The sequence below is a fragment of the Adelges cooleyi genome, unplaced genomic scaffold (genome assembly GCF_023614345.1).
Source record: "Adelges cooleyi isolate 19-005CV unplaced genomic scaffold, UGA_ACOO_1.1 ACOO_flye_CR_arks_rails_tigmint_CR_PRNA_8, whole genome shotgun sequence".
In the NCBI taxonomy this organism is placed as follows: Eukaryota; Metazoa; Arthropoda; class Insecta; order Hemiptera; family Adelgidae; genus Adelges; species Adelges cooleyi.
The window spans coordinates 6,643,508-6,658,286 of record NW_026096513.1 but is presented as its reverse complement, the minus strand read 5'-3'; the positions used below and the strand labels follow the sequence as shown (position 1 = coordinate 6,658,286).

Sequence of the window (14,779 nt, the reverse complement as noted above, 5' to 3'; positions counted from 1 at the left end):
GTACCTTGTAAAAATTGAAAAAAACCATCCTACATATTGGATTATTAAATACCCTGTAATCCCTACATAAAATTTTTAACATTCTCATTGATCTATTAAAAATAGAAGAAATTTGTTCTGTAAAGGAAAAATTACTAGATATTGATTTTCCTAAATCTTCAGCTAGGGATACTCTCATCAGGGTGATATTGTTTGATGAAAAATTAAATAATATTAGTTTTATTCCGGATAAAGGCATTTAGTTGGCATTTACTGAAACTATGAGTAAGGTTAGTAATAGATAAGTTAAATGGGCAACGGTATATTGCACCGATTGATTTTGTCTATCTGAAATATGTGGTGTACTGCGCCAGAAACATTATTCATATAATAATAATTATGAGTATTGTAAATTGTGCATAGAAACTTAAAATTTAGTTTCAGTAGTAGGTACTTCCATAGCGTTATGGCTGATTTCAAAATGATATTTAGTGAACGTGGTAAACGATAAATAATTTAAAACGGTTATAACTATCGTTGTTCAGGAGAATTTTTGAATGGTGAAGAAAAGTGGCGACACACCATATAATTTTTTTAGGGAATGTAACTTGATTTGATGGTTTATGCTAGGTCCAGAGAGCAAGTTCGAACTATGTCAGTTGGCGGATCGACGAAACCAAGAGCGACCTGATTGCCAATATACATATTATGTAACATATGGCGCTTTCCATTAGTTCTTTGTTTTCGTAAAAGTGCCTCCACTGCCCGCTATCCAATATCCGCCGTAAACCTTTTAACGTCCACATTTAAAACAGAGTACATCAGACCATCAAAGGCCAAAGCTAATAGTATATTGTTATAGTATTATTATTATTATTATTATTATTATTATTATTATATTACTATAGTAATATAGTATTGCCGTAATAATTATTAGTCATAATCGAATCGCTTTCAAAATTCAACCAAATTATCATAGCAGACAATTGTTGTACACAGGCTAATATGATTATGAATGTATAAAACGCTGTATTTTACAATAATATCTAAATGCATTAGACTGACTCAATTTCATTAGTACACTCATACAACCACTGTACACCGCGATAGTAGGTATAATAATGTAACAATAGAATTGCGGTTAAAATACAAACTACTATGTATGTAATGTCATAGCAACAGACAGAGATATTAGATTTATATAGGTTTAATATGACATACTACTCGATTTTGTGAAATATTCCATAAAAATGAATTTGATGTACCAAATGTGAAAAATGATTTTTTTTGCCTACTATAAATTTTTTAACTGATCCCACTGTTTAATATAAAATGTAATACTTAATTTTGTCTATTTGTATAAACTAGGTAAACTGACGCATGGCCCCAGTATATGGACAAGAATTCTCTAACTAAAGGGTTTAGCGTGAAAACCGTTAACTGAGCGATAACTAGTTTTAAATAATTATTTTTTGAGTTATTAAATTTAAAATGTATGATGGAGGTTGAGTCCGAAAAAGTAATACGTTTAGATACAAACAATACACTCCATCTTTCCTTCTGTCCTAAATTGTATATTGTAATAACTTAAAAATAATTTCCCATATTAAGATATCGACAATTTAAAATGTTTAGAAAATTGTTATTGATTTAAATAGTTTTTTAGTTTCAAAGCTTTGGAAAATTCTGAAAAACGTAAATATTGAGTAATTTTTTAATATTATAAAATAACAATCAAAATATATCTTAACTTTATAGGAGAGCTTAAAGACAGTTAACCTAACCACCTTCTATCCATTCATTCAGCATTTCCAAAATTGCGGTATAATTCATTTTCCTTTATGCGCGCAGGATTTTTAGCCTCGATGCAAAGCGAGAAGGTATTAGTTTTACTGTGATGTAGGCTTTTTTTTCGCTGTATACACTGTAACTTTTTTAATACTAGACCAATTCCTTCGAACAGCAACTCTATAAATCACAAATTGTATCTAGTTTGTACTTTGGGGGAGTAAAAGTTGAAAAAGTTTAAGTCTTCACAGACGAAATTTGAAAAAACAAAAAAAAAAACCGTACGAGTTTTTAAGTTAGAACTTTTATTGGCTATAATTTCAAGAAAAAGAGTGGGATCGAGTTGAAACGTATAAGAAATAATTATTTGGTATGCCCGCGCACGTCAGTTGTGTCCAATTTAAACTATACTCGTTTCCCACCCCCCTAGGGGGGGTACAAGTTTTTTTGTTTTTCGGGGTTTTTAGCCGTAATTTTAAGACCTTTGGGTTGAAAATTTGCCAGTAGTTGAAACTTATATGTATCCATAACATATTAAACGGGTAAAAAATTCGACACTACAGTTTTTTTTTAATTGCCGGAAAACTGCGTTTTCGCAGATTGCGTATATTTTAACAAAAACACCTAAAATCTTTAAAAAAAATTGATCAAATCATTAAAACAATTTTATGTATATCTATGCAGAATGATACTATTAGGTTTTGTGCTCAAGTACCACTTTTGACTTTAAGTTTACACAAATTCAATTTTTTTTTTCTAACTAAAAACACGGTATAACAGATGTGAGAAACGAACAGACACTAAAAACTATCAGTTGGTAACGTCTATCCGTGTTAGGTTAGGTTAGGGCCCAATGGTCGGTATCATAATATTGTGTTTATTACATGATATCACAGCAGGGACGGCGCCAAGGGGGGGTGAGGGTTGGCGGTCGCCCCCTCATAACAAATTCTTGCCCTTCTCTCGCCCCCCCAGATATTTTGCTAAATAGTATAATTTTAAATATTTGATTATTATTCCTAAAACCCAGATTTTGAATAACTTTTTTTTTATCTATACAAATTTAGTTATTAGTTATGACATTGTCACCAAATGTGGCCTTTTTTAATCAATATATTTTGAGTGTTTTTGCAATCGGTTATCAATAATCCGTCGCCCATATAATTATGTGTTTTGGTGTATATATGTATATATATAATTATAATATTTACGTTTGTGTGTGTGTTTTCCAAAAATTCAGTGTTTATTGACGGATTGTTTTGGTTTAATAGAATGTAGGTATAACACGATAACTATAAACTCCACTGACTGGTTGTTGGGCGTTTTATAAGCCTTCATTTTTACTTCGACTTTCATAGAGTACAAAAAGAGCTATATGATGGCCGACAGGTAAAAATAAAGCTTATTTAAAAAGGTTGCCTTATTTAAATTGTACACTAGTGTATATTGTCCCTTAATCTGTAATAAATTCATATTTTATACTATTTCACTGAAATATTAAAGTCATTCACTGATAAATCATTATACATGTTTTTTATTGACAGAAGTAGGTAAAATTATTGTGGTTGCCCCTCCAAAAATTCACTTGACCTTTCCCGCCCTACTAGGAAAAAAATTCTGGCGCCGTGCCTGTATCACAGACGACTAAATCGTGTAACTGATTATAGTAGACACACGATTTATTGGAAAAGAACCTATCCGTGTACTTATTAAGACACTTAATTATTCTGACACGACAAAACCACTGTCGTTATCTCGTTATTTTATCGCCTGCGTTATATTACTTTACCGAAGGTCAACTATGAGTATATAAGGTCCAACTACCGGCAAATTATGAAGAGGACTGTTGTTTTTTTGGATTCAGATTAAGTGTTGGTTTTTATGCAGTATACCGCCCCAAAATGTATTTTTATTACACAATTTTTTTAAAGGAAAACTAATGTTTTGCATATTATTATACTGTTATTTATTTAAAGAGATTCACGCTTGATTGTTAAAATATCTTATATAAGATATGTAATCTGCTTCGTGCTAGTTTTAATTTTTAATTTTATAACTTTGTAGCTCTAATTTTGTATAAAATATTTCATTATTTAATTACTGTGTTCAAGTTAAGATATATTTTAATAGTATTTAAAAGTCATGAATAATAGTACTTTATTTTATGACTAGATCGAATCTCGTGAACATTTAACATCATGATACTGCTCCTATACTATTATTAAAAAAACACAATTTTTAAAATCTCCATAAAAGGTTATTGTTAAGTAACAGGCAACAACCGACCGCTAGTGGCTATACACGTTAGTAATATTTAACTAATAAGTAATATATGTAGGTAAAATTTATTGTTTTCTCCATCACAGTACCAGTATACGATTTATTTTAATTTAAATGTAAGAAAATCAATTTTTCTTTAGAAAATAACAAGAAATTAATATACAGGATGGGGTAGTAAAACGGCGATTTTCTAATGTATTTAAATGGGAAAACCCGTTTCACTATCCCACTCTTTACATTTTAAGGATCTATGAAAAGGTTTTTTTAATTGCATTTTATTTTGTACATTGTCAATCTAGTAAAATAGAACTATAATATAGCTTTGAAATAATATAATCTATGAAGTATAAATAGTTTGTGTGAGATTGCTCTAATGGTATTATGTAATACATAAATATTAATTTTATTGAGAATAAGCGATTATAATTTAAACTATGGAGTACAAACGATTGGAACATGAATCGTCGACCATTCCAACAAAATTTAACAGACATTGTATATGTGTTATTTGGTCCATTACGTTTTTGCAAAAAAAAAAAACCAGTAAAGTGGGGTCGGGGCATAGTGGGGACGGAGCACAGTGGAGACGAGGAGGTCACAGGTTTACAGGAATTTTTAAATTTGAAAGTGATAAAATCACTTTCGAAAAAACGCTTCGATGCAAATCGGTAGTTAGTATTTTCAAGCCAGTACAGTCCAAACCAAGCACGGTATAAACCAGCAAAGTTAGAAGGTTTTAAATTAAGGTTCTGTATTTACAAATGAGCTTGATGATCACTTTCAGATTTAAAAACTTCTGTAAACCTGTGACCTCCCCGTCCCCACTATGCCCCGACCCCACTGTACTGGTTTTTTTTAAAGGTAATTTTCAAAAAAAATCGATTTCGACCAGTTTTAAATTTCTGAAATTTTTATCATAAAATCAGAGACTTAAATCAAATCTTTTTGTCTAATAACCGGAGTGGGCCGAGATTTATTTCTAGTTTTTTTTAATAATGAACATTTTTCCGGGTGGTCACCCATTCTGGATCAAGCAGCAACGGACACAGCTTAACCTCAGATGCCGCGTGGCAGCTGAAGTCTCCACAGCGCCCACCCTATGCCCCTGCGTATTATTTTTAATGTTATTCATAAGGAACATTTTTCACTTTTTTCTCCTAAAATATGCAAATATCAAAATTTACCAAGTCATGTATTTGTGTATACATTTATGTAATTAAAAACATATGTTGCCATTTAAAAAAAACGAAAATCTCCTTTTTTGGCTTATAAGGATTGGGGGAAAAAAAACTCAAAATATTCATATTATCAGAGAAAATGAATGTCTTACGTTAGTTGGATCACCCTGTATATATTCAATAATTTGTAATATTATCTCGCAAATGCTACAACTTACGTTAAAACGTTCTTAACTGAGAAAATAAAATGGTAGTATACTAATGATTTAAAACTAAAAGACAACATTAAAAAAAACCAGTACAGTGGGGTCGGGGCATAGTGGGGACGGAGAGGTCACAGGTTTACAGATTTTATTATAACTGAAAGTGATAGAATCACTTTTAAATAAACGCTTCGATGCGAATCTGTGGATTGTATGTTCAAACCAGTTATAGCGGTTTAGAAGATATCGTGGGACCAGCAATAATGTACTTAAAATTTAATATTTAGTCTTGTGCAGGGTGGATACGATAAGGGTTTATCGTCTGTTTATAAAAATGTACTGTCATAGTTACCCATATATCGTAATTAACAATATAATAAAAATATTTTCATTACCTGTTGACTGTTAATTCACTCACCCATAGCAACCAAGAAACTCACTACGGCCAAAGTGTAAATTTACCCTATTTTTAATGTTTTTCCATAAGAGGGCGTCACACACCCGTTATTTTCTTCAAAAATCCCGACTCGCGCGGATTAATTTTACAAAGGCTATAATAAAAACTAAGAAACCACATTTTTACATAATATAGGTAAACAACACCATTGTCTGTGTTCTACCATCGCCCTTTTTTAAATATTTTAACCAGTTAATGAACAATTAAATGATTAAGAAAGGACTTTTTGACTTTTTTAAAAATTATACAGTGTTAGTTGAATTAGGTATATCGAAAAAATACTGATGATGGAACACAGATAATTTTGTCATAAATAATATGTATGAATTTCTTTCCTTAACTATATATGAAGCATGAGAAAAATAAATTCGCGCAAAGCAGTTTTGAAGGGAAAAAATTGTAATATATCCTATAGAAATGACTGTGATAGTCTGACAAAAAAAATGTCAATCACAAAGTATCCTCATTACTGTATTAATAAGTATGCATTTTAGTTCAAACTCTAAATTAAGATTTTTCGAAAAATTGCCTATACTTTACTACTTACAAATGGCCGGTGTGGCGTCCTTTTAATAAAAAAAAAATTGAATACAGATTTTTGAGAAAATTGTATATGTTATAGTTCCATTTTAGATCTACCTTCGGTCTAATTTTCAGATCTTAATCTCTAAAACTTTGCTTTAAAAAGTGAAATAAAGAAAAAAATTCTATCCCATCTACGGGAAAGGGTTTATGATATTTTCGTGGGTCCAGACACAAAAATAAAATTAAAAAAATAAAAACACATCATTGTAAAAACAATACTTTCTCAGTTCCGCACCGAAGCTAAAATAATATGTAACATGTAGCTCACGTTACATGTGTAATATTATGTACGATAAATAAAATTGTTAGAGGGCTTTTTAATAGAAAATTATGTCATAAACAATTTTTGTTTGACATTTTTTTTAATTTTTGCAATATGTTTTAAGTTATTGAAAAAGGTTATCACAAAATATTTTTGAGGTTTTTCTTCTGTGTGCACGCGTTGGTGTCGTTCAAAGTGGCATTTTTTAAAAAATATCTTTAAGCACACATCACATTTGTAAGATCGTCCGACGTTGCCGGTGTAACCATCAGTCACTACAGCAGTCGTATGATTGTCACTATAACAAAACAATAAATAATAACGTTTTACAAAAACATATTATTACGCAGCAAACAATTTTTTTTTGTTTAACATGTTTTTGGCAGCCGTCTGCTGATTTGGACGATTTTTTGTTTGTTATTTATAATTAATTTACTCAAATTTATTGTTATTTTAATTATTATTGTGCGAGAAACTTACAAAAGTCCATTATTCTTTCACAGTGACAGTCCAACAGATCAAGCGCCAATCATTTTTATATATTATTATTATTTATTAGTAACAATGTCGATTTTAAAGAAGATATTGTTCATAAACTGATGATTTAAAAAAAAATTATTAAAACTTGAATGGGGTATTATATTTAGAGTATTTACACGCCTTGCGGTTACTCCCATTTGGATATCTTGACTGGTTCGCCAATGCTGATGTTTTTATTTCATTACTTTTTTGTGAGTCACTATATCTTTATTAATAATAAATGGGTAACTATGGCGTACAATTTTATAGTGAATCGATCATCCCTAATCCTATTCTTCTAATATTAAAAATTAAAATTTGTTTTTAAGCATATAATTATCTTTACGAACAATACATTTATCGATAATTGTGTTTCTACCATTACAGATACGCATCGTGGCTTTTATTTGAAAGTGAATTTATCACTTTCAGTTGTAATCATTTATATACACCACATGAGAGACTGCGAATTAGGCAGTAGGTTTAGTAAATATTTAAATGCAGACAAAATAAAATATGTAAAGTTTTATGAAACAACGCTATTGGCTCTTCAAATTTTTTTTGTTTAACATTTTGTTTATTTAAATTGATTTAAAACGAAAACTTGTTTATTGCCTTGTCCGTTATTCCTGCAAGCATAATGTCTTGCCAACAGAAAAAGTACAGTGACCCTAATATTACATCAAAATAATAATATGAATTATTTGTATTTTAAAAAAATCATTACTAGTATGAAATCGAATGTTTTATAACGAACCTTTTGGACCGTCCGCAACTATTATATGATTTTTCAAAGCAAGTCGGACTTGGTTTCATCATTAAGGCTTCGGTAATGTTCTCTTTTGTATCTTCATTTTCTTCATCTATATTGTTCAAACTGTTATAATCATCAGTTTCTTCTTTAATTTCAACTTTAATTTTCTCGTCAGTAAATCTAAAAAATAAAACACATGATATAGATTTTAACTATAAAAGTTTCTAATGTAATAATTTCAGCGGTCATGTAGTTAAGCCGACTATTTATTATGTTCGTTAATGTTGTTGGTTAATTGGTACATTCAATAGATGTCAATAAATTAGTGGGTGTTCCCAAAAATCAAACACGTTGCCAATGGTCGTTTGTAAAAATTATACAAGTCAAATGTAGGCAAAACACATACATTTTAATAATTAACATAATTTGCAGTAGAAATTCTAGGGGTGCGTAGAGTGTTTTACAACCAGTAATTATGATAAAGAAAGAGTACTATTGTTTCATACGTAAAGCAAAGTCCTTACCAAAAATCAAAGCTATACAGTAATCTTTTTTTTTTTATTACAAAATATTGATACAAAAACTGTATGTAATCCTTTTTTTGTTTTAGATTTGTAATTGAAATTTATAGGATATTCAGGGGTGGCCAAATTTTATTATTAATTAACATTTATTTAAAATATTTGATTTTAAAAGTTATATTACTCGTATGAATTGCTGTCGATCGTTTTTTGTTGCTAATTTTTTTCTTCTTTTACAATTATGTATTTGCAGTAATAATCATCGGTCTCGCCTTTTTCAATTCTAATTCTTGGCACATCTCCTGTTTCATTAAGTCTAAAAACACAAAGAACATTAAAAAAAATTAGGTTGTTAACTTACAATGTTTTTTTTGTAGCCTTATACGGCATAACTTACTAAGCATTTTAATTATTTCCTCTAAATGTATAAGTAATTAATAATTAATAGTTCATGGGAGGTAGCTAATTTGTTGCACTTCCGTTTAATGAGATGACTTACTTAAGTATGAAATAAAATAGTAACATTAAACAAACCAAATTTTTTTTTTCTGTTTCGCTTATTGCCATTTTTGCCATTAGTATATTGTAAAATAATATATATTTCTCAAAGCACATAATACGCTTTTTTTGGTTCGGTCAGGGTCTGCTTGGAACTAGACTGGTTAGGTAAAGTTAGATTAAAAAAAAACATAATATTGGTGTTTACTCTTAGTTATTCACTTAGTTATTCACCATGGAATGCCCATTGATACCTTAACTAGTACCTATTATTATTTTTATTACTATTCTTTAAAAAAATTTATTTCAAATTCTTTAATTATAAATTACATTACTTTTATGGATTTCCATTAATATTTTGTTGAGGTTTGTTTTTGGTCGTTGTAGAACAATTATAATATAATTTTTCAATGTTCTTCGGTTTTGTTTTTTCCACTAAGACTCCGGTAATTTGTTCTTTCCTATTTTCATCTTCTTCCTCTATTTTGATCACAGTCTCACAGCAATAATCATCCATTTTAATTTTGATCCTTAGCTAGTTTCTCACTTCTTTAACTCTAAAATACAACTTTATTTTTAAAAATTAAGATAAGAACTTATAATTAATCCATCAAAATGACCTTAGCCCGAGACCTCAGTGTAAGTATATTTAAATAAATATGAGTGGGGCCTAAAAAGCCCTAGATGTTTTACCAGTGATTCACACTACTAGAAGGCTGATCCCGTAATGAGACGAATGATTAAAATATTAGAAAATTGTATTATTTATAGTCAGTAAAAAATTCACCATACTTTTTAAAGAAAATACTATTCTTACTAATGTAAATAAACAAATCACATATTTACTGGACCAAAAAATTAAAATTTGGTATTAATTTTTTACAAAAAAACATTTATAAAGGAAAAAAATTTAATTCTTCTTGAAAATAAGTCAATAGAAAACATTTCCAATGCGTTATTTGTGATCAACAAGTAAATTTATTACATTAGAAAAAGGTAGCACTTGCTGAGCTGTAAACTAGAAGTGTTATCATCCCTACGACCGTTGATAGTGCTTTTGACGCTAAAAGTGTTAAGTTAAAAAATGAATGTATGTGAATAATTTAACTTGTTTAACAAAATACGTTATATCAAATCCATTAACGGAAGGTAAATAACTAACTAATAAATTCATTAGAATAAATAAAAATTATATATTAAATAAAAACGTTTGTCGGTACTTACTATTATTAAGCCATTATGAGACAGTTTCCATGGACGTAAAAACATAGTTTAACATTTAATAATAATATGTTTTTTAGCAATATTTGAACAGTAAACACACAATTATGTTATAATTTTAAAAGAACAATAAGGATCACTTTGGGTGAGACGAAAAAATTACAGACAACAATCTACTTGATAATGATGTTTATGCGTGTGATAACAGCGGCCATCGAATGGTCAGAGGTAGAACGGAGTGAAGGTAAATACATTTGGTTGTTATCATTAATTGTCGCACACGCATAAACACCATTATCAACTAGATTGTTGTCTGTAACTTTTTTGCATTCACAACTCTCATCTAAAGCGCTCGTTGTTGATTTTTCGAAAAGTTGTGTCGTCGTTGTGTGTTGACAAGAACTTAAATATAATTTTAAAAACACAATTGGTAGGTATTAAGTGTGTAATTTCACAACTGTGTATTCACGTCTATGGGTCGTATCCTTGGAAGCGGCTTCATAATATCTAAATAATAATAAGTACCGACAAACATTTTCATTGATTATATAATTTGTATTTATTCTTATTAATAAAAAATACTAATTAATTAGTAATTTACCTACAGTCTACAGATCTGTTGTTATGTATTTTGTCAAACAAGTTGGTAAACTAATGGAAATATGTTGCTGGTCATATATCTAGGACTTTTTTACTAAGACGTCTCGCTCGCATTGATTCATTTAAATAAGATTAAACTTCAGCTAGAGTCATTTTTAAATATACATTATGAGATATTATGCTAATTATTGGATATATGCTTTGTGTTCTAGAGTTTAAGAAGTGCGAAACTAGCCAAGAATTCAAATTAAAATGGGTGATTATAACTGCGGTACCTTGATCAAAATAGAGGAAGACAACAAGGATACAAAAAAGCACTTTACTGAAGCCTTAGTGAAAGAATCAAAACCGAGTAACATTGAAAAAACATATAAGAGTTGTTTTACAACCCACAACGATAAAAAAACAATAAACGAGGATTCTTATAAGTAACGTGATTTGAAATACATTTTATTTAAAAAAAACTATAACATGATAAAGGTAGCTAGAGCAGATAACTAGGCGTTTGTAATTTATTTTAAATAAATAATAAAATTTAAAAAAACAATATATTTTTATTAGGTTAGTTTCTTTTGTACTCTCATTGTTTTTTATTTGTCAGCAGTCCAAGTAAATGTTTTGTTCGATTAGGTTTTGATTTAAATATTCATGTATCATGTCTTACCAATGCCAATCATGGATATAGATAATTTATATCAGTTTTTGATATAGAAAAAAAAAATCTGAGGCTAACACTTGTAGTTTAATACTTTACTTAAAATATACATTTAAAGTTAACAACCTAATTTGTTATATTGTTCTTTGTGTTTTTAGACTTAATGAAACAGGAGATGTGCCAAGAATTAAAATTGAAGAAGGTGAGACGGATGATTATTACTGTAAATCCATAATTGAAAAAGAAGAAAACAATGAGCAACAAAAAACGATCGATGGCAATTCGTACGAGTAATATAACTTTTAAAATCAAATATTTTAAATAAATGTTAGTTAATAATAATATTTGGCCACCCCTGAATATCCTAGTATTTTCAGTTACAAATCTAAAACAAAAAAATATATTAGAAACTCTTATAGTTAAAATCCATATTATGTGTTTTATTTTTTAGATTTACTGAAGAGAAAATTAAAGTTGAAATTAAAGAAGAAACTGATGATTATAACAGCTGTCCCATGAACAGAATAGATGAAGAAAATGAAGATACGAAAGAGAACATTATCGAAGCCTTAATGATGAAACCAAGTCTGACTTGCTTTGAAAAATCATATAATAGTTGCGGAACGGTCCAAAATTATCGTTATAAAACATTCGACGGGATTTCATACTAGTAATGACTTTTTTAAATTACAAATAATTTATATTGTTATTTTGATGTAATATTAGGGTCACTGTACTTTTTCTGTTGGCACGACATTATGCTCGGAGGAATAACGGACAGGGCAATAAACAAGTTTTTGTTTTAAATTAATTTAAATAAACAAAAAAAATATGAAGAGCCAATAGTGTTGTGTCAAAAAACTTTACATATTTCATTTTGTCTGCATTTAAATATTTACTAAACCTGCTGAAAGTTCCAGAAATGTGTGTAGGACATTTTTATAATAATTGATCCTAGTCTTGAAATTGCTCTTACCAGTTTCACTGATAGCAACTAGTACACAGTGCTATGTTAACATTCATTGATCGTAGCCATTATTTTCTATTACAGTTTTGAGTTTGTTTATTTTTGTTTTTTAGTGTCGGAGAAACGTGCAACGAAACTATAGTCAAAGAAGAAACCGACCTAGGGGTTGGCAATTATTTCGAATCTGTGATTAAAATTAAAAAAAAAAGTTTGTCGGATGTACAAACAACAAAAAACGATCTGGAGGAGATACAGTCATTTGTCTGTGATATGTGTAAAAAATCATTCGAGACCAAAAGGAGAGTGGCCTGGCACATTAGTCATTCACATAGTGCGCACTCAACAACCCAGCAAAGTTCTGGAAAACAAGACGTTGAAAATAATATCACGTAAGACAAATTGATCATATTATTCATTATGCCACTCGTTATTTAAGTACCTACTGCCTAATTTGCAGTCTATTATCTGGTGTATATAAATGATTACAACTGAAAGTGATAAATTCACTTTCAAATAAAAGCCACGATGCGTATCTGTAATGGTAGAAACACAATTATCGATAAATGCATTGTTCGTAAAGATGCTTAAAAACAAATTTTAATTTTTAATATTAGAATGATAGGATTAGGGATGATCGATTGTCTATAAAATTTTACGCCATAGTTACACATTGATAATTAACAAAGATATTGTGACTCACAAAAAAGTAATGAAATAAAAACGTCAGTTTGAGAACAATACATCCTCATTAAAGCAAAAAATAAGTAATGAAATTTTGTAAGTTTCACGCTCAATATTAATTAAAATTAAAATTAATTTTAGTAAATTAAATATAAATAATAATTAAAAACTTCTCCAGATCGGGCGGCTGCCGAAAACATGTTAATAAACACAAATGATTTGATGCGTATAACTGTGACAAGAATAAATTTTTGTAAAACGTTATTGTTTATCGTTTTGTTGTAGTGTCAATCATACGACTGTTGGAGTAACTGATGGATACACTGGCAACATTGGACGACCCTATAAATGCGGCGTGTGCCTAAAGTCGTTTACTGCAAAATCCTCTCTTACAGTACATAAACGCGTTCACACTGGGGAAAAGCCTTATAAATGTAACGTGTGCCTAATATCATTTTCTATAAAATCCTGTCTTACAGTACACAAACTCGTGCACACTGGCGAAAAGCCTTATAAATGTGTTGTGTGCTCAAAATCGTTTTCTCTGAAACCCTACCTCACAAAACACGAACGCGTACACACTGGCGAAAAGCCCTACAAATGTAACGTGTGCCTGAAGTCATTTTCTGATACATCCACTCTTACAGTACACAAACGCGCGCACACTGGCGAAAAGCCTTATAAATGTGTTGTATGCTCAAAGTCGTTTTCTGATAAATCCACTCTCGCAAAACACAAACGCCTGCACACTGATGAAAAGCCCTACAACTGTGACGTTTGCTCAAAATCATTTAATCAAAAAGTCCACTTTGAACAACACAAACGCGTGCATACAGGAGAGAAACCCTACAAATGTAATGTGTGTTTAATGAAATTTTCTGTAAAATCCTCTCTTTCACTACACAAACGCGTGCACACTGGCGAAAAGCCTTATAAATGTTTGGTGTGCTCGAAATCGTTTTCTCGAAAACACGACCTCACAAGACATAATAAACGCATGCACGCTGGTGAAATGTTTATTAAATTTAAAAGTATACATCGTGCTTGAATTTTTTTTTTTTTTAAATAACATCTAACAAAAGCACAAACGTTGGCACATTTATGAGAAACTTAATTGTAAGTAATATTAATTATTATGTTGTTTTAACAAGCGGGTTAGTACTCTGCAGCCTTATTTTTATCGATAGTTTGATATTGGTATTATTTGTATCATAAATATATTGTTATTATTAGTCATATAATTTATTATTTGGTTTTGAATATACATTTTTTATTTCTATTTATACCTGTTTTGTATCATTCATTTGGCAATTTTTTTTTTTATATGACAGTTGATTATTTGGTAAGCACATTTAAACGTGACAACGTTAATTACGATAATTGATTATTAGGGAACTTTGAACCTTAAGTAAATAACACAATAAGAAACTGTGTGTTAATGACTTATTATTGAATTACATTCTGAATATAGTCCATCAACTTTATTTATTTTATTTAAATTAATACTCTCCATTGGCGACATGTACATTACAACAATTAACACAGTTACTCTTTTACTTTATCATTAATGTTCAATTGAAATATATTTAAGTACATGTTATACCCCATATGTAATTAGAAAGTCGACATAG

The 14,779-nt window shown here is 29.6% G+C and overlaps 1 protein-coding gene and 1 long non-coding RNA gene across 5 annotated transcripts; one reads left to right on the top strand and one right to left on the bottom strand.

Moving 5' to 3' along the window:
- Window positions 1-6,699: 6,699 nt before the first annotated feature.
- On the bottom strand, window positions 6,700-10,416 carry LOC126845760 (uncharacterized). Of its 3 annotated transcripts, none has more exons than XR_007686822.1 (5): window positions 10,249-10,416; window positions 9,360-9,592; window positions 8,711-8,842; window positions 8,009-8,185; window positions 6,700-7,030 (listed from the first exon to the last, which is right to left on the bottom strand). It is a non-coding gene; the product is annotated as an uncharacterized LOC126845760 (long non-coding RNA). The 3 variants fall into 3 exon arrangements; XR_007686821.1 differs by having other exon boundaries at window positions 6,704-7,030; window positions 9,360-9,581; XR_007686820.1 differs by lacking the exon at window positions 9,360-9,592 and having other exon boundaries at window positions 6,717-7,030.
- A 144-nt stretch (window positions 10,417-10,560) lies between these two features.
- Window positions 10,561-14,427, top strand: LOC126845736 (zinc finger protein 761-like). 2 transcript variants are annotated; one of them, XM_050584604.1, is made up of 6 exons: window positions 10,561-10,675; window positions 11,058-11,273; window positions 11,659-11,784; window positions 11,952-12,170; window positions 12,581-12,856; window positions 13,434-14,427. In XM_050584604.1, exons 2-6 carry the CDS (start codon window positions 11,098-11,100, stop codon window positions 14,194-14,196), a joined length of 1,560 nt encoding a protein of 519 aa, XP_050440561.1. In that variant the 5' UTR covers window positions 10,561-10,675; window positions 11,058-11,097; the 3' UTR covers window positions 14,197-14,427. The 2 variants fall into 2 exon arrangements, with proteins under 2 accessions (XP_050440561.1, XP_050440560.1); XM_050584603.1 differs by having other exon boundaries at window positions 11,659-11,790.
- The last annotated feature ends 352 nt before the right edge of the window (window positions 14,428-14,779 follow it).

Coding starts and splice junctions, on each gene's coding strand:
- LOC126845736 (XM_050584603.1), top strand. CDS start 11,098: ATGGGTGATTATAACTGCGGTACCTTGATCAAAATAGAGGAAGACAAC. Junction 12,171..12,580: donor TTCGACGGGATTTCATACTA/GTAATGACTTTT, acceptor TTTGTTTTTTAG/TGTCGGAGAAACGTGCAACG. Junction 12,857..13,433: donor GACGTTGAAAATAATATCAC/GTAAGACAAATT, acceptor GTTTTGTTGTAG/TGTCAATCATACGACTGTTG.